The 27,834-nt window shown below is 46.4% G+C and overlaps 1 protein-coding gene across 1 annotated transcript; it reads left to right on the top strand.

Annotated features, from left to right (window-relative positions):
- lamb1a (laminin, beta 1a) lies at positions 1-27,101 on the top strand. Its single transcript, XM_013138804.4, has 33 exons — positions 1-209; positions 729-901; positions 3,160-3,298; positions 4,659-4,732; positions 5,427-5,615; positions 5,922-5,985; positions 6,197-6,399; positions 8,116-8,236; positions 9,907-10,095; positions 11,933-12,109; positions 12,204-12,316; positions 12,618-12,697; positions 12,873-13,008; positions 13,112-13,270; positions 13,488-13,615; positions 13,796-13,916; positions 14,016-14,217; positions 17,080-17,223; positions 17,317-17,548; positions 17,809-17,975; positions 18,183-18,407; positions 18,495-18,712; positions 18,795-18,891; positions 22,763-23,132; positions 23,241-23,425; positions 23,543-23,784; positions 23,869-24,042; positions 24,160-24,304; positions 24,470-24,677; positions 24,844-24,985; positions 25,117-25,293; positions 25,391-25,550; positions 26,052-27,101. The coding sequence occupies exons 1-33, from the start codon at positions 179-181 to the stop codon at positions 26,189-26,191; spliced, it is 5,325 nt and encodes a 1,774-aa protein (XP_012994258.3). The 5' UTR covers positions 1-178; the 3' UTR covers positions 26,192-27,101.
- The last annotated feature ends 733 nt before the right edge of the window (positions 27,102-27,834 follow it).

Raw genomic sequence — 27,834 nt, 5'->3', positions numbered from 1 at the left:
ACTTTTGGGGGAGGGCGAGTACACTGCGCATGCTTGAGGAGGGGGACAGAAAAACTGCAGTCTTGTGGTGAGTGAAGCAGTTTGGTAGCGGGACAAGAGAAGGCGTGAGGAACAAAACCTTGCCGTTCCTGTCAGAGGAACCTCAACAGCTGATTAAAGGTGGACATTGCAAAAGAAAATGTTGACATTTTACGTTGCCACCCTGCTTTGTAAGTTTATTTAATTATTATATTTTTCTTCATATATATATATGTGTGTGTGTGTATATATATATATATGTATGTATGTATTTTGTGTAACGCCTGTCCAACATTGAGTAATCGAAAAGTGCATGATAACCTTGTAATAGAGAAAATAATGTATATTCACAAGTAGCGTTAACCAGTTTCATTCATACAATCTCAATTGCCTTTTTTTGGTTTCTTGTGACAAGTTTGTTCTGGTCATAAACCCAGCACGAGACAATTAACGTGGAGCATATTAAATTAATATGAACAAAAGATCCATGGAAATGGTTCCGCTTGGCGATGTTTCTCATATTTGTTGTTTCAAGATTATTATTTTATTATCTTTGGCCTATCTTGATTTAAAAAAAGCGACTCAAACATTTTCAGCACTTTTCGATAGTTATTTTTTAATAATAGCCTACGTTTATTTCATTGCCCTTTACAATAAAACAATCTGTCTTAAATGAATCCCATTGTTTAATGTGCTTCCTCTTTGCTTAGCTGCAGGGGCGTGCATCCTTGCCCAGGTGCCTGAGTTTAGTGATGTTTGCACGGAAGGAAGCTGCTATCCCGCCACGGGAGACCTTCTCATCGGTAGAGCCCACCAACTCTCCGTCAACTCCACGTGCGGTCTTCACCGGCCGGAGCCGTTTTGTATTGTCAGTCATTTACAGGTAAATGCGTCTGGGAAAATAAATAGCATATTCGTACTTGGCCTTACTGAAAGCTTTAACTGTAGGCATTTAATTGCCTTATTGTAATGATACATTGACAACAGGGAATGTCAGGCTAGTGCTGTTGTCGAAAGTCTTGGTTATTATTTCAGAGGCACCAGCGCGTCTAAGTACCGATGTTCATGATAACCCGCTCTGATTTCTTGTACCTCCTGGAATTTGCAGTTTCAGGCATGCCTGCAGTGGAGAGAGAGATAAGCAATACATAAGATATTCTGGATCTGCTAATCTCATGTTAGCGGTCTTAGTGAATGGTCAAGATAGTTTTGACAAATACCACATAAGAATTAGTGTTAAAAGTAAAGTAGTGCTAGGCCTTCGTTCATTGTCTTGTATGCCCTAAGGGTTCATTGCGAATTACTCAACAGTACAGCTAAACAAAACAGCACTGCAGAGAGGAACGGTAGTGTATATAGTTAATTCAAAATGAATCAATTATTACAGTAAAAAAAAAAAATCTAACTTTTAATTTCCACAGTAAGAAGTGTTTATTGTAGTAAAGAATAAGTTAAAAGCTAAAGGGGAAGTTACTTATTTTCACTCTGACAATTTTTGTAAATATTTACTGAGAACATAAACGCATAATTTTCCATTGACCCCAATGCAATGTGAAAACCCTGTCTATAAGCATGTTTTAAAAGCTCCTAACAAAAGCATATAAATCAGAGTTAAAAATTATGCTGTGAGTTAAAATTAAGTCTGTGCGCTGGGTTTTGCATCTCGTTGTTTAGTTCGAAAAACATAATGCAGAATCAGATTCTGATGTAATAGCGGTTTGTTTGGAGTGTTTTGGATACATTCATAATAAATTGTACTAATCCATTGCAGCACAAGAAAAAATAATAAACATTGGTTTATCTGATCACCTACAAGAACATTAAAACATTAAAACCAAACGCGTAAAATGTAGTTCCCCTTTAATGTTGCCATGAATTTGGCCTTCAGATGAACGTTTACAGTAACTCCCTTGTATAGTTAGAATATTTTAATTAGATATATTTGAAATGTCCTTAGGGCTTTATTTTTTCCATACAAGGACTTATTTTCATATCTGTTTTGTTAAACTCATGCGTTTTTAATGTGATTATAGGGGTGAGAGAGAAGTTTGGGATTTGCGAGGGATTGATTTGGGGAGTCAGATGTCCCTCTGAGGTGCCCTGGCCACTTCCTGCCTTAGCCACACAAAACTTAAAGCCATTATTAAGGCTCAAACCAACAAACGTCTGGCCTCCAATGAGTTGAAAGGGGCTGTGCTGACATCTTGCCTGGAAGGGGATTCTTTGTGCTGATCCAGTACACACATTTCATGACTAGAGCTGTGTGAGTTTACCAACACACTATGAGGCCTGTCTGTGTATTCCTCAGCTCCTGGACACCTATCAAATACGTTTGATCTCCCTGACACAAAATATACTGGAGTTTGCTTTTAAATGCAGACATCTTGGGTTTTTACTCACCAAAGTAATTGTAGTAGGTGTAGTCGCCCTCTGTTTCCCTGTATGGTTACCATCTGTCCGGTTTTCTAAGAACATAAGTATTTGAAGGGGCCTTCCCAGGATGCCATAGATTAGACTGTTGGCTGTGCCTTCTCCATTTAGCTTTAGGGATCATATTACCCTCCTTCACCACCTCAACTGGACAGATTCTTTGGTCATCTGCAATATTTTGAGCATCTATTTAAATATATATCTTTTTTCTTCTTCTTCAGATATTTTGGATCTAATAAGAAATGTAATACAGCCGATGTAAAATCGAATGTATTAAAAGCATGTCATCGCTGACGCCGAAGGAATCCGGATTGTGTCAGTTAAATACACAGCCATGTCTACTGTAATTCAGGTACCCGTGTGGGTCTTTGGGCACAGTGTTCCATGATCTGAATCTGCAGGGGGTTTAGATTATTATGAAGCTGTTTCTTCTCAAGTGTAGTGGTGAAAGTATGCTGGAAGGAAACCCACGGGGGCCAAATGAAGCCTTCATCGCCAGCAGCCTCAGTATCTACTGATTTTAAGTCTTTCCCCCCCCCCTCAGTTGCTCCATTCAGCATCTATGAATTATTTTACAAAAAAGCCCCATTTGAAGCGATTGATGTATGAATGGGTTCTTCAAAGACATCCCTTATCTGTCCCTCGACTGGGAGAAATCCACTCGCTATCCCAAGAGTCCTACTGACATTTGTGTCCCGACGGCATTTTCAGGAGGAGAAGAAATGCTTTGTTTGTGACTCCACCGACGACTACGTCAAAAGCATGAACGACACCACCGGCCACCGGGTGGAGAACGTCGTGACCACGTTCGCCCCCAACCGCCTGAAGACCTGGTGGCAGTCTGAGAATGGTGAGTTCTGATGGGGTGACGGGGGCGGGGCGGGCGGGCTGAAAGTGCAGGGAAGTTCGTTTAAAGGTGAATCTCCCTCTCCTGTCCAATGTGTTCTCGCCGTCCAATCTCGCAGCCAACCCCCTTTCATCAACCTGGGAGAAGACATGAAAGAAAAGCCAGTAATGGCCGGCTTAGATGATGACCTGTCTAAAGTTTGGAATGACAGGATTAACCCATGGGGAATAATTACCCTGGGGGCTGTTAGATTAGGCTGGGCGGCAACTTGTGTGGACCGTTGGTTCCACGATAACGAGGCAGGTCTTACCATGTAATTTGTGAACATATTGAGTTAGAGTTTATAAGCACTGCTAATTATTCTTGAGGCCCGACGCTGCAAAAACACGAGATTTGATGATGAATTCGCCAAGTTCCTTCCGTGGTACTATCCAGCCCCTTGCCATGAAAGGGTTAACTTTTCCGAAACTGCAGCAAGGATATTGGATCCAGAAAGTAATATGATAGCAGTTTGTGGTTATTGGGGGGGTTTTCTTAAGGAAAAGCTCTGGGAATATATCTCCGGAAGAGCAGTAAAGAGGTTAATACTCACTAGTGAACCGGCCAACACGACAGATGGGCTTGAGAAAATAGGGAGTCTTCCTTCATAATCCGGACATTACTGTACTTTTTCCGCTCCAACACTTGGACCAAGCACAACTGTCTAACACAAAAGCACAGAGGAGGATTTCCCTGAACGTACAGTAAAACTGCAACTCAACAGTCTCGCTGGACGAGATATGATGAGGCAAATGCACTAAGGCATAGTTGCCCATTGCTGTTATTAAAGTAGTATTTGTATGAAGTCTGATGAACCATTAGAAAAGTTTATCCCGTTGTTGTAGTGGTACATCATTGTATATTGGCTTGGTCTTGCTATTATTGCCATGTAGTAAACACAGCCAATGTAATAAACACATTCAGATACAGGCACATTTGAAACGGGCAGTAGTGTGTAAAAATCACTTCCCAAATTCAAAGCAAAGGTCCTTGTCGGGAATCAGACAGGCAGCTCTATACTATCGACCAGGAGCAACCATGCGGAGTGAGAAGTGCAGAGTCGTTGCATGAAGCTGTGGACGAGGGGAGGCCTTGTGACATCCTGTAGAGTTAACCGTTACATCTGGTCTTATGCACTGTTTCAATGTAACTCTGTACATGTTATTGATACCCCCCCCTCCTTCCTCCCGCCGTCCGTGTCCTTCCCTCCTTGCTCTCCATCCGTTCTGACGATCATTTCATGGAATCCACTCATTCCCTTGTCTTTTGACCCTGTCGCCCCCCCCCCCCCCCCCCGCCTTCCACTTCTTTTTTTCCCCCCCAGGTGTTGAGAAAGTGACCATCCAGCTTAATTTGGAGGCAGAGTTTCACTTCACCCACCTGATCATGACCTTCAAGGTAAACCAATGGGAGGCTGGGTCAGAGGGCTCGCTGAGGGGGAGGGGTGTGGGCTGAGTGCGAGGGGTGTGGGCAGAGTGCGAGGGGATGTTGGCTGGCTGCCTATTCTGTAGATTATGACAAGGCTTGGCCTCCTGGAAGGTCTGTCGTTCTCTCTCTCTCTCTCACACACATCCCCCCCCCAGCTGTGAGTATGAGGAATTTGGAACAAACGTCCCACTCATTTAGGATGAAATATGCTCCACACAGATCTGGCCTGTATCACTCAACCCACTCATTTATGTTGTAACAGGACTAAAGCCACTCATATTAGACATAGTAGCTGTGTCATGGTCACTCATATGTGACGAGTTAAGCTGAATTACAAATGTGAGGTCAAGTTCACTTTACCGGGACAGACATACCCCAATTGGATGTCGCTTCTGATGCCCGTATAGTTTCCTTATATCCATGAAAACGCTAACACAGTTAAAATACTTCGACACGGCCTTCCATGTTATGGCGGAATCCAGTTTGTTCCAACCGGCATAGATCCACTGTTACTAAGGTCGTCTTTGATTAGAGTGGTTGCTGTAAGTTCGGAGCACGTTAGTAGTTGCCTGGATGTACTCCTGGTCCAGTGGCTGGCGGTCACCCCGGTGTGTGTGCAGAGCCCGAGGGCCTTCAGTGTGGGTTTCCTCCTCCCCCCCGACAGACCTTCCGCCCGGCTGCCATGGTGATCGAACGCTCCGCTGACTTTGGGAGTACCTGGCTGGTGTACCGCTACTTTGCTTACGACTGTGAGTCGGCCTTCCCCGACGTATCTCCAGGGCCCATGCAGAAGGTGGATGACGTCATCTGTGATTCGCATTATTCTGACATTGAACCATCAACCGAGGGAGAGGTTTGTGGAGAGGACATCTATCTATCTATCTATATGGATGAAGTACTTCACATATCATTGCTTCAAATGTCCTGCACTTTGTGATTAGTGAAAATGAATTGCTTGTATGTGTATATATATATATGTATATATATGTATGTGTGTGTGTGTGTGTGTGTGTGTGTGTGTGTGTGTAATCTTTTTGGGAAGCAATTCCTTTTCACTAACTAATCGCATAAACTGCATGGCATGATACGGTGATGTGTTCAGAGGAAAAAAGCTCCAGAAATCTGTGTAACCCACTGACTAGATCCCATCTGTCTGTAGGTTATCTTCAGAGTTTTGGATCCAGCTTTCCGTATTGAAGATCCCTACAGCCCCAGAATCCAAAGTAAGTTTATAATGGCACTTATTGCTTGAATACACCATAACCTGTTGTTTAGCCAAGTTAGCCATTTTTATTATCCTTCCCATGTTTGGGAAAATACCGGCTCTGTGTTGAATCAGCGAACTCCAACTGCAAAAACAAATGTCCGCACTCCGTGACCTCAGGGCTAATAAGCTAAATGTTAATGGCTAACACATGTCTCTGAATTCCTTAGACATGTTGAAGATCACCAACCTACGGGTGAAGTTCACCAAGCTGCACACCCTAGGAGACAATCTGCTAGACTCCCGCATGGAGATCAAGGAGAAGTACTACTACGCCATCTACGACATGGTTGTCCGGGGGAACTGCTTCTGCTATGGACACGCCTCGGAGTGCGCCCCCGTGGACGGGGCTGGGGATGCCGTTGAAGGGAAGGTGAGATCTTGCTGACTACCTTAAATTTCACCAGCAACGTGGGCCTCTCACACCGACCTTTGCCCGCTCTGGCATAGCTTCCTATAGCTTCCCATTTCTTCCCTTTGCACCAAGGAATTGTTGTTGATTGGCCGTTTTTTCTTCTTCTCTGTTGCACATCTGGTCCCCTTATGTCTTGCCGTTTGTGCGTGCGTGCGGGTGTTTGTTTTTTTTACCCTTCGGGAACAAAGGTTTGTGTCGCCTAGATGGTGTGAGTGTGTTCCGGAGTCCATCTGTGGACAACATGTCTGTGTGCTTGTTGGCCTGTGTGTATACGCTAGTGAAGAGGGAAAGGAATGCAGATAGGTGGGCTGACTACTGACATCGCATCACTGAGCAGTGGATGGCTGGGGAACTCATCTGGTTTCCTGGTTAATTGGGATGGGACTGGTGTGATGAAGGGAGGGAGGGACTGGTGTGATGAAGGGAGGGAGGGACTGGTGGGAGGAATGGTGTGAGGAAGGGAGGGAGGGACTGGTGTGAGGGAGGGAGGGAGGGACTGGTGTGAGGGAGGGAGGGACTGGTGTGAGGGAGGGACTGGTGTGAGGAAGGGAGGGAGGGAGGGACCGGTGTGAGGAAGGGAGGGAGGGACCGATGTGAGGAAGGGAGGGAGGGACTGGTGTGTGGAAGGGAGGGAGGGACTGGTGTGAGGAAGGGAGGGGGGGACTGGTGTGAGGAAGGGAGGGAGGGACTGGTGTGAGGAAGGGAGGGGGGGAGGGAGGGAGGAAGGGGGGGAGGGAGGGAGGGCAAATCAATGGGTTAAGAACAGGAAGTTAATACTGGAGTTTTCTTTATGGGGAAAAGAAAAAGAAGGAAAAAAAGTGTTTGTGGGGAGGAATTTATGCCAGAAATGCTGTACCATGTTTGTAAGATTGTGTGATTGCAATGATTCAGCTGATCTAACCCCCCCCCCAGAAAAGAGTGGAAAAGGTCAGTTCCTGTTTAGTCTCTGCTACAGTCTGTTTACAGACCGTCTTTAACTAGGTTACTCTGCCCTTTGTTCACTTTTATTATATAGTCTATGTACCTGGAATGGGTATGGAATATTCAGCAAACTTTGCTTATTCCTCACATTAGTGTCTTAAAGAGAAAACAAGAGAGAATAACTTATTGTGGCAGTCACGACCTTACTTTTAACTAATGTCTGTCAGCATTTGTTTCTAGTTTAATACAAACCAGATGAGAGTGAGTGGATACTGTAAACATATCCCGCTACCATCTGGATTAGGGATCACAGACAGAGCTGGAGGGAAATAAGTATCTTTAGAACGACGGCCCCTTTTGTTTATGCTTGCTTTTACACCACAGTCTCTGATGGAATTGATTGTGATGCCAAAGGAAACAGTCAAATAGCACTGTTCCGTGAGACCACAGTCTCTGCACGGTAGGTGATAGGTCCCATATAGAACAGTTGATAGAGCATGGCATTTAAATTTTGTATGTCAATTTCCTCAGGGGCTCCTTTTGAAAATCTATCCACTCTAATGTAAGTCACATTGGATAAGCGCACCTGCCAGACAAATGAAGAGTATGTATCAAAAGTAAAATGTCCCTGAACTGTGTTACTCACCTGGAGTGGGAAACAAATTTTAGGGTACACGTCCATTGATCATTTGTGTGCATAGGCACACAAGGTTTGAGTTTTGGCATTCTCTGTTTCATTATGATTTTCTTCAGGTCCATGGCCACTGCATGTGTAACCACAACACCAAGGGCCTGAACTGTGAGAAGTGTCAGGACTTCTACCATGACCTGCCCTGGAGACCAGCTGAGGGGCGCAACACCAACGCCTGTAAAAGTAAGCCAACCAACGCTACAGGCTTTTAATAAAATCAATCAAATTTGATAGTGGTTCCAAAGGGTTGTTGCATGGTTTGTCTGTTCTTACTTATCTGTGGCTTGCATCCTCCCATCATTTCCTGTACGCTGTTCAGATTTGATCGACCTGATAATGCAGCCCACCTTTCTGCCTCATAATTCTAAAAAACTGATTTTTTCCCCCCAAAGAACAACTAGCCTGCATGTCTTAAGCAAGTAGGTTTATTCATATAGCACAATTCATACATTGAAGCAATTCAATGTGCTTTACAAAGAAAAATATATGAAAACAATAATTTTAAAACAAATACTCAAATGAAAACATCAAAACAAATTAATACATCATAATAAGAAAAAATACAATAAGAAAACGTATAAAGATAAAAAATGGGATAAAAACATAGGAAGCTATAAGGCTAAACAGTGTGGTTAAGTTTAAGTGCTCAGTCATAGGCACGTGAAAAGAGAAGTGTTTTTAACCTGGATTTAAAAATGTATATGTTTGGGGCACGTCTAAGATCTTCTGGTCGTTTATTCCCCGTTTTGTACAGCATAAGTACTAAACAAAGCTTCTCCATGTTTAGTTTGGACTCTGGGCTCTACTAGCTGACCTGTGTTCATGGATCTAAGAGCCCTGCTCAGTTTATATTCTGCAAACATATCAGAAATGTATTCCGGTCCTAAACCATTCAGAGATTTATAAACTAAAAGCAACACTTTGAAATCTATTCTGTGACTGACTGGAAGCCAATGCAAAGATTTAAGAACCGGAGTGATGTGCTCTGTTCTCTTGGTCCTGGTTAACATTCTAGCAGCAGCATTCTGAATTAGCTGCAGTTGTTTTAGTCTTTTTGGGGAGTCCAGTTAAGAGGCCATTACCCTAGTCAACCCTACTAGAGATAGGAAGGCCATTTAAAGTAGGGTTTTATGTCTCCGGTAACAATATGTAATTTAATTTTCTAATTATTTTTGTTTATAAAGAACCCATTTCTTATTTACAGAAACAACATGTGGGCATTGTTACAGGGGAGGAGGTGCAATTCGGGTTTACTGTCAGGCTGAGGGACAGCACAACCTAGCTTTGACCTTTGACCTTCCAGACACTAGTCAGATGCCCTAACACTAGGCCAACTTGCCGTCCCTATCATTTTTGATATGAGAATTAGAACGTGGTCTTAGCAGGAGACTAGTTATTTCTAGTTTCTTTACATTCAATGGGGGGGATCAAGCTTCATATAACCATACAGGCCGCACACAAAATAAGTTAATGATTATGTGTAAACTTCACCTCAGGTGGATGGATTTTACATAAGGACCCTTGAAATGCTCTTTCAGTGTAAGGGGCAATGCGGAACCAGCAAGCTCAGTTTCTAAAACATTTTAAATCTTGTAAAGAAACGTCTTATGAAAAGTTTGAAAATAATGAGTTTAGTCGCTAAATAACATTTTCATGATACATCTTTAATTAGACTACAAAGCACAGGCCACCATTGGCTGTGTAGTTGAGCAGTAAAAGTAAGAAAGGGTATTGGATATTTTCATGGAAAGTAAGAAAGGATATTGGATAGTTTCCCCAAAATGTAGAGACAAGATGGAGTCCGCATGTCTGCATCCTACTTCCTGTCACACCGTTTGTCTTCCTGTCTCCAGAGTGTAACTGTAACCAGCATTCAGACGTGTGTCACTTTGACATGGCGGTGTACCTGTCTACGGGCAAAGTGAGCGGCGGTGTTTGTGACGAGTGTCAGCACAACACGATGGGACACAACTGTGAACAGTGCAGACCCTTCTACTACCAGCACCCCGAGAGGGACATCCGTGACCCCAGCATCTGTGAACGTAGGTTGAACCTTAAACCACAACCCCTCCTCTGCCATTCCACGCTGTCCTCCCTCCATCTCTCCTCCCTCAATCTCCACGCTGTCCTCCCTCCATCTCTCCTCCTTCCATCTCCACGCTGTCCTCCCTCCATCTCTCCTCCTTCCATCTCCACGCTGTCCTCCCTCCATCTCTCCTCCTTCCATCTCCACGCTGTCCTCCCTCTCTCTCCTCCTTCCATCTCCACCCTGTCCTCCCTCCATCTCTCCTCCTTCCATCTCCACCCTGTCCTCCCTCCATCTCTCCTCCCTCCATCTCCACCCTGTCCTCCCTCTCTCTCCTCCTTCCATCTCCACCCTGTCCTCCATCCATCTCTCCTCCCTCCATCTCCACCCTGTCCTCCCTCCATCTCTCCTCCCTCCATCTCCACGCTGTCCTCCCTCCATCTCTCCTCCCTCCATCTCCACGCTGTCCTCCCTCCATCTCCACGCTGTCCTCCCTCCATCTCTCCTCCATCCATCTCCGTGCTCTCCTCCCTCCATCTCCGTGCTCTCCTCCCTCCATCTCCGTGCTGTCCTCCCTCCATCTCCGTGCTGTCCTCCCTCCATCTCTCCTCCCTCCATCTCCGTGCTGTCCTCCCTCCATCTCCGTGCTGTCCTCCCTCCGTGCTGTCCTCCCTCCATCTCCGTGCTGTCCTCCCTCCATCTCCGTGCTGTCCTCCCTCCATCTCTCCTCCATCCATCTCCGTGCTCTCCTCCCTCCATCTCCGTGCTGTCCTCCCTCCATCTCTCCTCCCTCCATCTCCGTGCTCTCCTCCCTCCATCTCCGTGCTCTCCTCCCTCCATGCTGTCCTCCCTCCATCTCCGTGCTGTCCTCCCTCCATCTCCGTGCTGTCCTCCCTCCATCTCTCCTCCATCCATCTCCGTGCTCTCCTCCCTCCATCTCCGTGCTGTCCTCCCTCCATCTCTCCTCCCTCCATCTCCGTGCTGTCCTCCCTCCATCTCCATGCTGTCCTCCCTCCATGCCCCCACTGTCTCCCATTTGAAGGCCTTTCTAGGGTCTCTTTTGTGACTATCGTTGAGTGTTTGGATATGTATCTGTTTAAGTTGACCCACCTCCCATCTGTCTCTTTGATGCTGCCTCTTTGATCTGTGAACACCTGGTCTTTGAAGCTGTATCAGCCAAAGCTTCTTGCCCCAATGCAGACCACCTCCCCAAACACAGACCACCACCCCGACCAGACCCCCCCCCCCCCACACAGACCACCACCCCGACCAGACCCCCCCCCCCGACCAGACCACCTCCCCCGACACAGACCACCACCCCGACCAGACCCCCCCCCCCCCCCCCCCCCACACCTGACCAGACCACCTCCCCGACACATACTACCCCCCCCCCCCCCCCCCCCCCCCGACAAAGACCCTCCTCATGAGTCACATCCCGTATGTCTGGACTCTACGTAGACAAACCCCAGGCCTCCGGGAAGCAGTGACCTCAGATTAACATCTAGGGAGAACTCTGTCCTACTCTGCAATCTTGTTTTAATAGTGTGTGTGTGTTCAGCTGCATGTAGCTTCAGTTAAGCACCTACATTCTTGAAACAGATGTAGGAACAGTTTGATTTTTAATAACCTTGAGAGCTTACAGTGTGCCCTACAGTGTTCCTTCCTCGTCAGAACAATAACTAACTTTTTGTTACATTTTGACTGTGTCTATTTCACTTTGCTTGTAAAGTTAGATTTCACAAGTGAAAAAAACACTGTGGGGGCTGAGATTTCCAGTGCACGAATTCGACTCCCAGTACATTTGACGTCATAATCCCTAACGCCGTATTCCCCATGGCCCATTCTCTCTGCAGAGTGTAACTGTGATCCAGTGGGCTCTCTGAATGGGGGTGTCTGTGACAGGATGACGGACGTGTCTTCTGGACTAATTGCTGGCCAGTGTCGTTGCAAGCCCAACGTGGAAGGGGAACGCTGTGACCAGTGCAAACAGGCTTACTACGGCCTGACTGACCACCCTCTGGGCTGCCTTGGTGAGCACATACGCATGCGCGCACACAGATATATGCACACACACACACACACAAACCTTTTTTTGGAATATCTATTCTGTGTTGTTTTTCCCAGCATGCACCTGTAATGCGCTCGGGACAGTTCCGGGGGGGAGTCCATGTGACACCGACTCAGGAAACTGTTTCTGCAAACGTCTGGTGACCGGGAGGAACTGTGACCAGTGCATGGTAAGAAACTCTTTTACCAGTTAAACAAAAAGCTTACACGTTTGGTAAAGTGGTCTGGTGGCCACTTGTCACCAAGCCTGTAAATCCTAAGGCCATGATTGAGACTGGTACATCCTTCCACATCCTGGCGAAGTCTGTTACAGTGAAACACTGGGAGGTCTTTCAGCATCACTGAAAGGGCGGCTTTATACAACGTAAACGTGTTAGACCCACAAGTTGGACACAAGGTTGCATCTCGTCCATCTCTGACCAAAGTGTTAATGTGAATAAATGGGTTTGCTTTGTATTGTGTGTTCCACAGCCTCAGCACTGGGGTCTGAGCAATGACATGGATGGCTGCAGGCCATGTGACTGTGACCTGGGTGGAGCTGTCAATAATGAGTAGGTTAAAAGTTCACCTGGCTAATTAGTCTAATACCTTTACAAACATACAGTGTCCGAAATTGCTGCCTCAATTGATGCCGCCATACAAGTCTAAAACAATCTGTTTCATTGAATGTGTCACCATGTTCACCTGGAAGGCCCTCTGACCTCTCCCTGTGCCTCTGTGACACAGTTGTTCTCAGGAGACCGGTCAGTGTGTGTGTAGAGAACACATGCTGGGCCGGCGCTGTGACCAGGTGGAGTCAGGCTTCTACTTCATCGCTCTGGACCATTACACCTACGAGGCCGAGGATGCCAAGTTCGGACCTGTGAGTCACCAATGACCAACCCCGGACATTCTTTTTTCCTCTGTGGTCGTGGTTGTTCCCCATTAATCCTGGTGGCTGTCTGTGCTCCCCTCTGCCTGGTCAGGGTGTGACTGTAGTCCAGAGATCTCACCCTCAGGATCGTAGTCCCACCTGGACAGGGATGGGCTTTGTCAACGTTCCAGAGGGGGCCTACCTTGAGTTCTCCATCGATAACATCCCCCACTCCATGGAGTATGACATTCTCATCCGATACGAGCCTCAGGTCAGCCTCAGCACATGTATCCCTTTTTCTTTGTGTGTGTGTGTGTGTGTGTGTGGGGGGGGGGGGGGGGGGGGGGGGGGGGGGTACTCCTGCAAACATTGAGGATGGGGTTTCCTCCTGTCTGCAGTTTATGTTTGGTAACATTGCTTCTGGTCAGGAGTCCAGTCTGGACTATTTTGTGTACCTGTTTATCCATGTCTACCTGTCGTGTTGTTAGTTACCAGACCAGTGGGAGGAGGTGTTGATGACCGTGATCCGTCCCGCTGTGATATCAGCTGACAGCCGCTGCGCCAACACCATGCCCGACGACGACAACCAGATGATATCCCTTCACCCTGGGTCACGGTAAACACACCACTCCTCCTCTGTGTGGGTTTAATGTGATAGAGAGTCTGGGGCCGGGCTGAGGAAGCCGTGTGTGTGTAGCGTGCCTATAGACTCCGAGTGTAACGTATTTATATTATATTTGCACACTTTTTTTCTCTCTCGTGTGATTTTTGACTTCTGTCTGTCTTCTCCACTCAGATATGTGGTCCTCCCCAGACCAGTCTGTCTCGAAGCAGGAATGAACTACACCATTCGTCTGAGCCTGCCCCTCTACTCCGCGCTCAGTGATGTCCAGTCCCCATACACACTCATAGATTCGGTGATTAAACACACACATACTGTCAGTCACATAGATACAGCATTCCGGCAAGGATTTGAGTTGGGTTTGACCTGCCGTGTGTCTCTGTCCCATCTGTAGATTGTGCTCATGCCCCACTGTAAGAACCTGGAGATCTTCACTGGTTCTGAGGGAGGTGATGGGACCACCAACAGTGCCTGGGACACGTTCCAGCGCTACCGCTGTCTGGAGAACAGCCAGAGTGTGATCAAGACCCCCTCGACCGACATCTGCCACAACTTCATCTTCAGCATATCTGCCCTGCTGCACCTGGGGGCCAAAGGTATGGCTCTGCGCTCTGAGACGTGCGTGACCACGTTCTGTAAATACGGGAGTCTGGAACGTCTAGAGGTTCCCAACTAAATGGGTTCGTCACAAAGTTATGCGTGACATTCGCACCCAAACCAACTATTATCAACAATATTTCTGAATGACGGAGTTTCCATTCCAGCTCTGAAATGACACCTCAGTGTAGCAATCATCACCAGTCAGTCGCCACACTGAACCTCCTCGTCTCTCATTTCTAAATCAGCCGCTTCCATCCCTTTCTTTTGCTGCCCCTTTACTTCCCTGTCATTCCGTGCCTGCGTGTCTCTGGCATTTGTCTGTCTCCGGTGATCCAGTCTTCAACAGTAGGCTGGCTCTCGGTCTCTCTCTGTACTCTCTCCTGTAGGGACTTGTATTGAGCCCCAGGGCCCCTAACTTTGATTAGAGGCCTCTTTTGGATACTAACTCACGAGAAGCCCACAGAGGAACTTTCTCAGGCGGCCGCCGTCGTAAATCTCCTAACGCGTCAGGCAGACTGAGACCTGGTTCCTGCTGCCAGTCTGTGGTAGATGGTTCATCCTTTTAAACGGCTGATGTCATGGTTTTTATATAAGTGGTGGTTGGAAGACAATTGAATTTAAACAAATTCACAGTTGTCAAAAAGTACACACCCTATAAAGATTTTTATTTTTTTAACATATTTAATAACGGTAACACGATTTACCCAGTCACACAAAACAAATGAATTTTGAAATCATTTATGCAAGTAAAATGAACAGCTATACAGGTGCATCTCAAACAATTCAATGCCGATATCGTGGAATTCACCTTTTTGCGTATTTCTAATTAAAGGGTGTCAACCTCATATATTATAAATTCATTACACACAAAGTTTACCTTTTTTTTTTCCAATCTTGATGGTTACGGCTTACAGTTCATAACTTTACTTACTGGACTCATGACATTAGTTAAATGTTTAGGCAATGATAATTCATTTTTGATTGAAATATGATGTAAGTGTAACATGCTTTGTATTCGTAGTTTAGGAATGTTGCCGGTATTAGTTTGAATCCTCACAGCTGTGGAGATGAATTTGTTCTGTGGCGATTGTTTGAGGTCTTCGTCTGCACATGGCGGCAGGTCCTTACAAAGCCTGTGGTTTTGCAGGCCCCTTTAAAGCCTTAGCATATAGATAAGGTCAGTATCTACATCTCAGTCTCCGGATCTGCGTGCTATCAGTTTGTGTGTTCTGGATCTGACGCTCCCCATATTGCTGTGGTGTGCCTTTAAGCCACAGTGGTTTAATGGTGCTTCAGAAGTTCCAGACGTGTTGTGGTTCCCCAGGACAGCATAGAGACTTCAGAGGGATGGTGTTGATGGAGGCGAGACTTGGGCAACGTCTGGCTCGGAGCATGTCGGTACCCGCTGTGCATGAAGCACCTTGGAGGACGTTTTAGTTGTTATGGACACAACACTACATGAGCTTGCGCGCACACCAAGACACTCAAACAAAGACACACAAAGACACACACACACCAAGACACTCAAACAAAGACACACAAAGAGACGCTCACTAAAACGCAAACTAAGAAACACACGTCCATGCTTGTATTTAATCCACCTCCGATGACGTGACCCAGTGAAGGCCACATCACTCGTCTCCTTCCGCGACTCCCTCTGTCTTTTGGAGTGTCTGGACCCTGTCCCTGTCTCTCTCCACTTGTTTCCTGGTAAGGATGCCAGCGCTTTGTCGTCTCCTGCCAGGCTGGTGGGTGTAGGAGGTGTTGATCGAATTCCTCCGTCCGGTGTTGCAGGGCTCCAGCACAGGACCGTGGGTGACTCTTGACATGGTCACTATAAGGAGAATTAATAAATGCTACTCCAGGCGCTCACTGCATGTTCTGTTGGGTACTGGGGGGGGTCACAAATAACCTACGTGGGTTGGTGAGCTGCGGAGGAATGTGGGACGACTTATAGACAGACACGCTCCGCTTTTGGTCAGATGAGATGAGACTCCGCTTTGGTTCTGCCCTCAAGTCGAACACACTGTGCCGGCGACACCTCCTTCCCTGTAGCTACACAGCCACCAGCCTCCTAACAGCTGCCATTTGCCTGGTTAAGAAACACAAGCTGATTAGGAAATTACAAACGGTAGCATTGTGTTTGCAGTTAAGCAACATTCTACCTGTTTGCATTTCTCTTTGAAAAAACACAGACTGTCTTTGCTTTTGTTGTCTCGCTCAGTACCACATTATCTAATTGCTACCTCAGTCACGAACTAAGGAATCCTTAGGTCCCCGTATTACTATTCAGATATTTACTTTAGAAAATTCTTAGTAGGTAGTTAGTTAGGTGGGTGGGTGGAGAACATAGACAGGCATTGCAAAACCTCTATTCGCTTCAAGCCAGGCATCAAAGCTCTATGAGATCTACTTATCTGACTCTACTAATGATTACAATTAAAATTCCTCAACAGAAACACTCAGTTCTTGTACATGCTGTTAGCTGCAAAAAGAAATGTTTCCTATTGAACAGTTTCTTTCTGCCGCTTATGGTTTTGGAAGAAAGTGGCAGCTATGAAGTTGGTGTGAAACATATGCCTCAGTGCATGCATGTATTCACCCAATCCAAATTTCTTTCCTGACCATCGGTAGTAGCACGGAGAGTTTTACGACACAGTAGGGTTGCAAAGCTACAGTAATCTTCCATACACTCCTTGGGTTTTTAGAAATCCTGTTTGGAAGATTCAGCATTTCCCCTTTTCTGCCCTTCGGATTCCAGAAGTTCTATAACCGGGATTCCTAGAATACTGTACCTGAATGGTTTCAGCTCATCTTCACGCCCATTCCCTTACTCTGCTTTCCTTCTGTTCTTCCAGAGTGCCAGTGTGACCCGCAGGGCTCCCTCAGCACAGTGTGTGACGCCAGTGGCGGGCAGTGCCAGTGTCGCCCCAACGTGGTCGGCAGGAACTGTGACAAGTGTGCCCCCGCCACCTACCTGTTTGGACCCAGCGGCTGCAGGCGTAAGTGTCTCTAGAGGAGATGGCGGCTGTGCCACCGTCGCCCGGACACCGATACTAAACCCAGTGCTCATCGCTCTGTTTGCCTTCCCCCAGCCTGTGAATGCAGTCCCCAGGGGTCGGCGCATTTGTTCTGCCACGAGGCTACGGGCCAGTGTGTGTGCAACCCTGGGGCTTACGGGCGCCAGTGTGACCGCTGTCTGCCAGGTCACTGGGGCTTCCCCAACTGCCGGCCCTGCAACTGCAACGGGCACACGGAGCAGTGCGACGCCCACTCCGGAGAGTGCCTGGAATGCCGAGAACACACCACCGGACAGAACTGCGACCGGTACGCCGGGTTGAAGTCTGGGTTAAAGGGGTCAGGGGTCAAGTAGGAACATTTTGGTTTATGTTGTGGTTGGTTGGTGTCTCAGCCTCCCGACGTTTAGTATTCACGTTGAAGTCATTCACCAGATCCTCCTATCCTGGGTCACTTCTTCATTTAAAGATGGTTTGAACTGCACAAACAAACCTTAACAGGTTTGATGAGTTAACATGTGTATGATGGTGACGAATTAAAACATACCACCTTTCGCCTTCTCCCTACAGGTGTTTGGATGGTTACTATGGTGACCCGATCCTGGGTTCAGGGGACCACTGTCGGCCCTGTATGTGCCCGGATGGGCCCGGTAGCGGGCGTCAGTTCGCCGGAGGATGTTACCGCGGTCTGGACTCCCAATACCAGGTGTTCTGTGTGTGTAGCCCCGGTTACAGAGGTAGGCAGCCAATCACAACCGCCTACACCTTGGAAAGTAGCGTGTCAGGAAGCCTTCATGGTGCTGCCTCACAGACTTGTTCCCCGGCAGGCCGAGGAGTTGCGTGCAGTCATGTGACAGTGTGGAAGCTTAGTGACTCTCCATGATGTGAATATGTTATGTGTTATTAAATGTGTTGTTATATGTTCTCTCCCTCTCTCCGCGCAGGTGCCAGATGTGAGGAGTGCGCCCCCGGTTACTATGGAAACCCCCATGAGAACGGTGGACAGTGCCAACCATGCCAGTGCAACAAAAACATTGACATGTTGGACCAGGAGTCCTGCGACGCCAGAACGGGGGAGTGTCTCAAATGCCTCTATCACACCGAGGGTCGGAGCTGCCAAAGCTGCAAACCGGGCTACTATGGCGACGCGCTCACACAGAACTGCAGGAGTAAGCATTCAAGTTCCTGCTGACAAGTCGTGTTAACGAGTCGCACCCCTCTCCCGTTTTAACACGCTGACGTCTTCGTTCCCTCAGAGTGCGTGTGTAACCACCTGGGCACTAACCCGGCCACGTGCCAGTCGCCAGGCGACTGCCACTGCGATCCAGGCACCGGGCAGTGCCAGTGTCTGCCCAGTGTGTTGGGTCAGCACTGTGACCAGTGTGCCCCCGACACCTGGAACATGGCCAGCGAGGAGGGCTGCGAAGCCTGTTACTGTGACCCCGAACACTCGTATGGAACATCCTGCAACGAGGTGGGTTCTCACCCGGCAACGCCCGTAGTCGGCTGGATTCCTGCACGTCGTTCCTCTTTAACTGTAATGTCACATTCCGCAGCTGAGTGGCCAGTGTTCCTGTAGGCCCGGCTTTGGGGGTAAAACGTGTCGGGAGTGCAGAGAGCTTTTCTGGGGAGACCCTGAGGTCAAATGCAACGGTGAGTAGGCGGAATTATTGTTATCTGTGGCGACACTGAACCAAGTCCTCGTTCTCACGCTGATACGCGGGCGGGCGCGAACGTCCCGGCGCGAACGACGGCGAGAACCTGGGCATGTTTGTGAGAACCTGGGCCCGATAATGGCAAAGTGCAACAATGACCGAGCATGTGTACACTGTTAATCACTGAGACACCAACAAGCAGCCCTGGTTCCTCAGGTTTCTTATCGTGGGAATGTGTAGGAGTTTCAGCTGTGCTGGGGAGATTCGCAGGGCCCTTCTGAGAGAGTTAGGCCAGATGTGCTCTCTCGCCCGACGGCTGTGTTTCGGTGACGAACAGGCAGGGGATCTGTCCAAGCCTCCCAATATCCAGCCGGTCCCCCACAATGCACCTTTGTTCGGGGGGGGGGTTCCTGTTGTAGGGATGGCTGTCCAACATGGTGCCTGCAGCTTACAGAAAGGATTCTTTGTCCCGGAGTAGTGTCGCTGAAGCAGAACAGCTAGCTGAATTATCTTCTTAAGGACACATGCATTGGCTTCTGATTCTGTAGGCAAATCCCGGGAGTGGAATTTTGCAGTCAATGTATAAAGGGACTGTGATAGTTTAATTTACTTGAAACCTCTGTCTATATTGTTGGCAATAACATTTTAAAATCAATAAGAAACCAAAAGGACAAATAAAAAATTCCACAGTAGAAATTCCACAGTGCGGTTTTCTCAAGCTTTCTTATCCTTGCAGGGAGTGTAGAATTTAACAAAGGTTTTTGTTTTTCTCTCAGCGGAGAACGATCGGCGTTGACCGTTCTGACTGTTTGTTTGTTTGGAGAAGGAGGCCCTCCCTGTTCCCCCACTATCATGTTGATTTACCCCCAATCTAGAACAGCCCCCCAGCCAAGCATTACACTGACACCAGCGTTAAATCTTACAGATCCCTGTTCGTTTGTATTGCTGTGTTCTAGTGTCTCTCGACACAGTAATGTTGTACAGTTAAAATATTGAATTTATGGATGTAATGGTGGACATCAAAGCCTTTCTCGTCCAGTTTGGAGCTTTGTGAGTGCATGTTTTGGCCCATGGTGAAAGACTGTGGCAGCTGCAGCCCATTGAAGATGTAGCATTACTCCCAGCACTGCCCCCCTAAAGAAGAACAGAATCCATATGGGGATTCATGCCACTGGAATTTCCCTTCCCTTTCTGCTCACAATTGTCTTATCTGTGCTGTCAGACACGACTGATTCTGTGCAGAAAGCAGAGAGGTTTTAGCAATTCAGTTCACAACTCTGCTATATAGAATGTATGTATAAAAGGCCTGAATATATATATTTTTTTATAGGATTTGGTTAAAAACAGCAGCTGCAAGTCTTCTTTAATCCTTTGTATCTTATTGCGCCATAGATTCCAGTTCCTTCTATTGCTAAATGTGGTATGTCTTGTGGTGTGTTTAGTCTGCTCTGGGGGCCATATTCATTGTTAAGGGTGGGGGAGGGTAAATATTTACTTCCCACCTGGCCAATGCGCCCATTTTGTGTGTCAAAGCCCTCACCCAGGGTAAACAGAGGCAGTGCTTGAGTGCTCAGTGCTGGAGAGGTGTGTGTGTGTGTGTGTGAAGACATTCAGGTGGTGTGGGGCCCTGCTAGGGGGATGCCTGTTGATAGTGGTGACTGGTGAGTGACACTCCACTTTGGGTAACACCTTGAGGGAGACAAAAGGACAGGACCTGATGGCAGGTTTCTAGAGGTCACATTCACTACATATTTCCAGTGAGACCAGGCCCCCTCGCTCTCCTGGCTTACAAAGCTAGAAACAAAGCTTACTCCACACAGTTACGCCTCCATTTCCACTGCCCTTTTGTTGCATTTCCAGCACCCTGGGGTGACATTAAGTACACTTTCAATGGTCGTGAGAGTGCTCGCACAAGCCTGCCTACACCTTTGCAAAGTTTTGCGGTTGTGCAAGAATGTGTCGGGGCTGTGCGCAATAGAGTTCGTTCAAATCCTTGTTGATCCCCCCCCCCCCCCCACTAAATCTGGTGAATAAACACAGGAGGTCCCGTGTAGTATTGTGCGCAGCTGTCATCAGGGGTCCTTTGCGGGGGTTGTTTGCTTATTCTCTAGGGGCTCATGGTGGGTCTTTTATTCTCCGCACACTTCCATTACCGAGGCTTTGAACTGCGCAAACATCCTCCTCTTTCTCCAGGCCTTCCGCCTCTCTGAGTCCCACCCCATTTGCACAACAGGCCCCCCCGTCAGGTCACGGAGGTAGTGTGAGTGGCTGTGGGTCATTGATCTTTGGTTCCCCAGAACTCTAGCAGACTTCATCTTTACCAGGAGCAACTCTGCGGTTTCATCTGCCAGTCATGTCAAGTCTGTTCATTCATCCGCGTGGAGGATTTAAATTACAAGATTTTTCATTTTAGCTGCCAGCATTAACAAATATTTTTATTGTTTTAATTGTATTTCATGTCCTAAAAAGCAAAATATTGTACAATATTCCTGAAAGTGATGTGTTGAGATGTTTTTCTAAGGGTAAAATCAGCCCTTTGAATCGCACTATTTTACATTCGGTAATTACTCCAAATGTTAGGTGCAATTGTAGTATAATAGACTAAGAGTTTGTTCGCTGAACAATTCTTGCCGGGTATCTTTTTAGTTACTACTAGAATATTCCATATACATTCTTCGACGTGCTGAAGCTATGGTCCTAAACAAATGTAATGTTATTATAATTGGTGTCCAGTGATGTCAGTGAGCAGGAATGTGCGTTCATACAGACCATCTCATAGTGGTGATAAATTAATGTTTGCTTCAACATGGCTTTTTAGGCTGTGTTCCAGTCCAATAGGAATACATTTTCAGTCACTTGGTCCATTTAAAAACATGATCCGAAATCTCAGATGAGTGTGAGGGTGAGATTAATGCTGTTTATGGAAATAGGTTTCTTAAAAGTCTTACTTAAGCAACATGTAACTGCATTCAAATCACCAAGCACTTATCGAATCTATTTAAGGCCAACTCCAAATTATTCAGACATAAGCTTTGTTATATCATTACAAAGCCTAATGTCCTTGAGAAGGTGTATAAATCAATTTCAATGAAAGCAGTAATTGATACTTTTTTTTTGTGTCTGTTTTGCATACATTTTGGGGGAGATATTTTCATATTGGCATAACAACAATGTATTATGGTCCTTGAATGTAACTGACCAATGGTCTGTATGACTCTTCTGTTTAATATGATATATAATATGGTACCCTATGTGTATTTGTTAGGCTGTAAGAATAACACCTAGATTGTTGTCAACTACTGGCTCAGTATATAGTGCCGTTTGTAAACTTTTTTGCTCTATCAATTACAAAACATGTTATATATAATCTCCCTGTCTACTGCTAGTCCACATTTGACAGATGCCAACAACAAGGTGCTAACCATGGTTAACACCAGTGAACAAAGCATTATCGTGTGATTGTTAACCGACAAAGCTTCCATTCCATAAAACAACAGGAGGTCCCTTCCCTTTGTTCTTTCTGGAGCATTTTTTAAATGAGTTCAGTGGCATCTGAATGAGTTCATGGGTTGACCTGACAATGCAGACACATCCTTTGAGGAGGTCAAGAAGTCCATAGCGAGAGAAGGCGGGGGTACTTAAGTCTTATGAACACTTCCTTGGCTTTGTCAGAATGCTGTGTAGGGTCTTGTCCTGTTGTTGAAAGAGTCCCATTCAGGACCTCTGAAACTTTTTTTTGTGAGCCGAGTCATGCAGAATGTGAACTCTCTCAAGTTGGACTGAAATACCACCTCAGTTGGACTTAATGTCTTGTGGATTGAATATATTCTGTCATGGTGTCACATTTTCTTTCCCATGTTGCCTTGCAGCGTGCGACTGTGACCCACGAGGCATCGCTGAGCCGCAGTGCAACAAGGCAGACGGTCACTGCGTGTGCGTGGAGGGGGTGTCTGGTCCCCGCTGTGACGCCTGTGCCCGTGGCTACTCTGGCACTTTCCCCGACTGTGAGCGCTGCCACCAGTGTTTCTCCGACTGGGATGTGGTGGTCGGTCAGCTGACCAATCAGACCCACAGGATGGTCAACAGGGTGAACACCATCAAGGCCAGCGGAATCACCGGACCATATAAACACACCATAAAGAACATGGAGCAGAGTGCCGATACCATCAGAACCATCTTGGCTCAGAACCCGGCTACGCAGCCTCTTTCAGAAATACAGCAGCTACTGGAGCAGGCTACGTAAGTGGGGAGAAAGGGATGGAGCGACTGCAGGTTTTATCAAAAAACTGTTGTAGTCTTCTTATTAAAAATAAACTAAATTTCAAAACTCTATCTTTATTCCTATAGAAAGCTAATGGAGGAGATGAACTACAAGTTGAATCTCACAGAGGAGGCATTGGCTGAGGTCTCATCTGATAAGAACAGCACTGACACTAAACTGGACTCTCTCAAAGAGGACGCTGAGAAGCTGGATCACACCGTCAAAGAGCTGTTGGACCAAGTGGAGTTCATCAAAAACTCTGACATTCGGGGTAAAGGACTGGAGCAAATCAGTTAGACTTGAGGATTGTAATATATAATCTCATCATACTTCTGTTTGTCAACGCTGTGACAAATAAAACACCGTGTTTTTTTTTTTGGCATGACAGGAGCAACAGACAGTGTCACAAAGTACTACCAGCAGTCTGTAGCTGCTGAGGCTCGAGCCAACGCTTCCACCAGTGGCCCACACAACCCTTTGGAAAGCTCCGCACTCCTTCGGCAAGCCACAGAGGACAAGATGAACGACACCAAGGAAGAATTCCACAGGAGGCAGGAAGAACACGCCAAGCGCCTGGATGACCTGGCTGGACAACTAGAGACAGTGGACCTATCAGCACTCAATGATAAGGTAATGTGAAAACCATCAAACTGTTTTCACTTGATTTTTGAAGTCTCACATGCAAGAACGCTTATCAATTGATCCTCTGTGCAGACCTGCGGCAGCCCAGCTGTTGAGACCAGGGGGGATTCTGACGGGGATAGCGGGTCAGGTGATGAGGGCTGCAATGGTCTGGTCGCCCTGAGCAACAAAGCCTGGCTCAAGGCCAAGGACTTTGACCAGGAGATTCTCACAGCCATGGAAGAAGTGGACAAGCTCTCCAAGATGGTGAGGCTCTTGTCCACAAATGATTAAACCAATGGAAGAGGAGGGACTCTTTACGCAAAATACACCCTACTCCACTACTCTGGTTCATACATGGTCTGTGTGGGTGAACGTTTCCAGGTGTCAGAAGCCAAATTGAAGGCGGACGAGGCAAAGCTTAATGCACAGGATGTGCTGATTAAGACCAACGAGACCAAACAGCGCGTGGACCGGAGCAACGAGGAGCTGCGCAGCCTGATCAAACAAATCCGAAACTTCCTCACGCGTGTGTTTGCCCGCTCATACTTCTCGCTGTACTCCTACGCATATTTACCAACCCGTGATTCAGAGCTGCGGCGTGGGGAGTTAAATGTAACTCTTATAGATGTCTCACGAGCTCAGTTCACGTGTCCCCTGCCATAACCTCTGTCTACCCTGTGGCGCCCTCTAGAGGACGCCGCCGACCTGGAGAGCATTGAGGCAGTCGCGAACGAGGTGCTGGCCATGCAGATGCCCACCACGCCGGCGCAGCTCCAGAACCTAACGGAGGAGATCAGGGACAGGTTGGGAGACCTGGCTCTCGTGGAGTACATACTCAGCCAAAGCACCGACAACATCCAGAGAGCCGAGAGCCTTTTGGAGCAGGCACGCCAGGCCAGGTAACACACTTCCCGCACCTGTCAGGTTTGCCCCCTCGAAACGGAGCGCCGGCGTTGAGGCGAGTGGTGTCCAAGCCAGCCGCTCCACACACACACACACACACACACACACACACACACACACAGTGTGCTTGTTGTTTATCCAACCTTTGTGCGTGTTCCACAGTAAGGAGGCCGCAGATGTGAGGGACACAGCAGAGATGGTAAAGCAGGCTCTAGAGGAAGCCGAGCGAGCCCAGAGCACGGCGGCCGAGGCCATAAAACAGGCCACAATCGACATCAGAGGCACCAATGACCTCCTTACCTCAGTGAGTCGGCATCCTCGAACGTCAAATGTGCGATCGGACGTGTGTGTTTGACCAGTTCAGACGAAAAAGGTTAAAAAAGGGGGCAATACCATAAAGACCCAGAAATGTTAATGTCAGATTGTCTTGAACAGGTGGAGTCAGAGACGGCCGACTCCGAGTTCAAGCTGAACAACGCCACCCAGAGGCTTCTACGGCTAGGTCAAGACGTCACGCTGCTCAGAGAGAAAGCACTAAACACCTCGCTCAGCTCTGAACAAACGGAGAGTGATGCTGAGAGCATTAACAAAGTGGCCGAGCAGGTCAAAAAGGTGTGTTATTTCGAGGGCGTGTTCCATTCAGTCTAGTTTGTCCTACAGTAAACTGCAGATCTTGTATATGACTGTGTGTGTGTGTGGGTTTGTACAGGATCTGGACGGGGAGCTGAAGGAGAAGTACAGCACCGTAGAGAATCTGATCAAACATGAGGCCCGAGGCATGACCGAAGCCAAGAAAAGGGCAGAGCTCCTACAACAGGAAGCCAAAGACCTGCTGCTACAGGCCAGCGACAAGCTTCAGCTTCTGAAAGGTAGACACACACACAGAAACACACAGACAGACATCCGCCGCATATATCTATTATTAACAGCTTGAATAGTGTCCTGCTTGTATATCAAATCATAAGTCACCATCTAAAACCCCCTTGGGGTGTTTAACCATGACATGTCCTTACCACGGATTGAGGCTTTGTGACAAACACCACACAACCCAGACCATAGTAGCGTTCAGTGGTCTCTGCTTGGTAGGTATAGAGTGCTTTTGCACATTCTCCAGATTGTCTTGTGTTATAGATCATTCATAGACAGTTTATAATTGATGACATTTATTTTTGCCATCCATATACAAAATACCCCAAAACACATTTGATTAAACTGATTTGTAAAAAAAGAAATAAAAAGAAACTCTCATATGCATGTCCTTCTTCAGGCCCTTTCTTCAAGTCGGTGTGTGAGGGATAGTTTACGATCGGTGACATTTTGAAAAGGCAGATTGATGGATGCATCACTTTCCCTTGTTTGTCCAAATCTAGATTTAGAGAAGTCTTATGAGGACAACCAGAAGACTCTGGAAGACAAGGCCAACCAGTTGGTGGACCTGGAGAAGGCTGTCAAAGAGCTGCTGGAGGAGATCAGTCACAAAGTCACCGTCTACAGCACCTGTCTGTTTTAAGAATAAACTGGCTAGGAAGCCATTTTAGTAATACCAACATAAAGCTCCTAGGGGCAGGACAAATTTAAACAAACTCACTCCCTGGTTTCAATATTTGAAAATCTTAAAGTCAAACAGTTGGTATTGTGAAAAGGTGTGAAAAGGTAAGGGTGAAAAGTCATGTTTCTTTTTGTAGAAATATGTAAAAATATGAATCCTGCCAAAGAATTTAAAGACGTGGTGTTAATATGTTGTTGTGCCCGATGTCATCCAAACCACTTGCTTTCAAACTAGAAATGTTTTGGCAGTCTGAGGTATGACAGTGATACTACATATAGATTGTGCACATAAAAAAACATTGTACACATCCAGTCCAAAATGTGAGGTTTTAAAAAAATATATATGTATATGCCAAAGTAACAGACTTCATCTTTAATTTTAATTGCACCTGGAAGTCACACTGAATAAGAGTGTATTAAGTTATAAAAATATAGATTTACGCAACCTCAGACATGACTATTTTTTAGTGATAGGTCTATGGTTAGGATGTTTGTGGAGGACAGCCTTAAGGTAAATTTGTCTGTGCTGGTATATGAGGAACACCACTCTCCATAAAGTATATAGTAAAAAGGAAAATATGCATTGTTATGAAGTGTTTCTAGTTAAATGCCACTGCAGTAAACCAGAATGTAATTCAATCATTTTTATATAAATCTAAAGTTTTGATGGCTGAAAATGTGAATGTAAAGGTTTGACCTAACTTTGTACCATGACATGAGACTGCAATGATTTTACTCCTCCAACTTTGTTATTGTTTTGTACATTTGTATGCAAAATGGTACAAGCCAACTGTTTACTTTGAAGGTTTTACCTAAACCAAAAACTTGACAACCAAATACATTTGAATAATAAAGAACCCATTTGAATTCCATCAAATGCAGTCTGTGTTATGTTTGTCTTAAAGGGGAACTTTAAAATTGAAAGGGAGGTGCAGCTGTCGTAGGCTTTTTCTTATTTGCAATGTCCATACCTCCATGTGGTCGTAATGTGGGTCAAGGACAGTAAAGATATTCACGTGACGTATTAATGTGGCAATGCTTGCTTTGCTGTTGATGCTAATATTACAATTTAATCCAAATTGTGACCAAATATAATCCCATCTTTGTTCCATGAATATTCAATGAGATGTAACATAGTACAAATATCTGCAAACAGACACTACAGGTGGGTTTTTTTTTTTATGTAAGGAGTTCACGTCCGGTGATTAACCTGAAACGGTATGAAGATAAGCGGTAAACTGTCAAGAGGTCAAAAAAAGTTTAGGCTAGCCAAAACTGAAGTATAATGTACTTCAGAGTTGTAAAAAAAAATATCATTTTCAGGGAACAAGTTGTGGGTTAAGGACTTACAGCTGTTCTGCAGCAGTTGATGTACACAAAGTCACTGAAGGTGATGCTACCAATTACTAGAGGTGTCCTAACTTTTGTGATTACATAACGAACTCTGTCTGTATATAAAAGCAGAATTAGAAGAGACTTATTACACCTCTTAAGCCTTATTTGGACATGATTGTACTAACAGGAAGTAGTAAGGAATTCTTGCACCCCGGTCCGGGCGTCACCAACGTTACACCAGTGAGTCAATGGGTTTATTCTTTCTGGAGG

Source organism: Esox lucius, chromosome 19 (genome assembly GCF_011004845.1).
Source record: "Esox lucius isolate fEsoLuc1 chromosome 19, fEsoLuc1.pri, whole genome shotgun sequence".
Taxonomy (NCBI): Eukaryota; Metazoa; Chordata; class Actinopteri; order Esociformes; family Esocidae; genus Esox; species Esox lucius.
This window is presented reverse-complemented; position numbering and strand designations above follow the sequence as displayed.

What these genes read in the sequence shown, in the direction of transcription:
- lamb1a (XM_013138804.4), top strand. Translation starts at nt 179, where the DNA reads ATGTTGACATTTTACGTTGCCACCCTGCTTT. An exon ending in CATACACACTCATAGATTCG is followed by an intron (nt 13,917 to 14,015) that starts GTGATTAAACAC and finishes TCCCATCTGTAG; the next exon opens with ATTGTGCTCATGCCCCACTG. An exon ending in GTGTAGCCCCGGTTACAGAG is followed by an intron (nt 17,976 to 18,182) that starts GTAGGCAGCCAA and finishes CTCTCCGCGCAG; the next exon opens with GTGCCAGATGTGAGGAGTGC.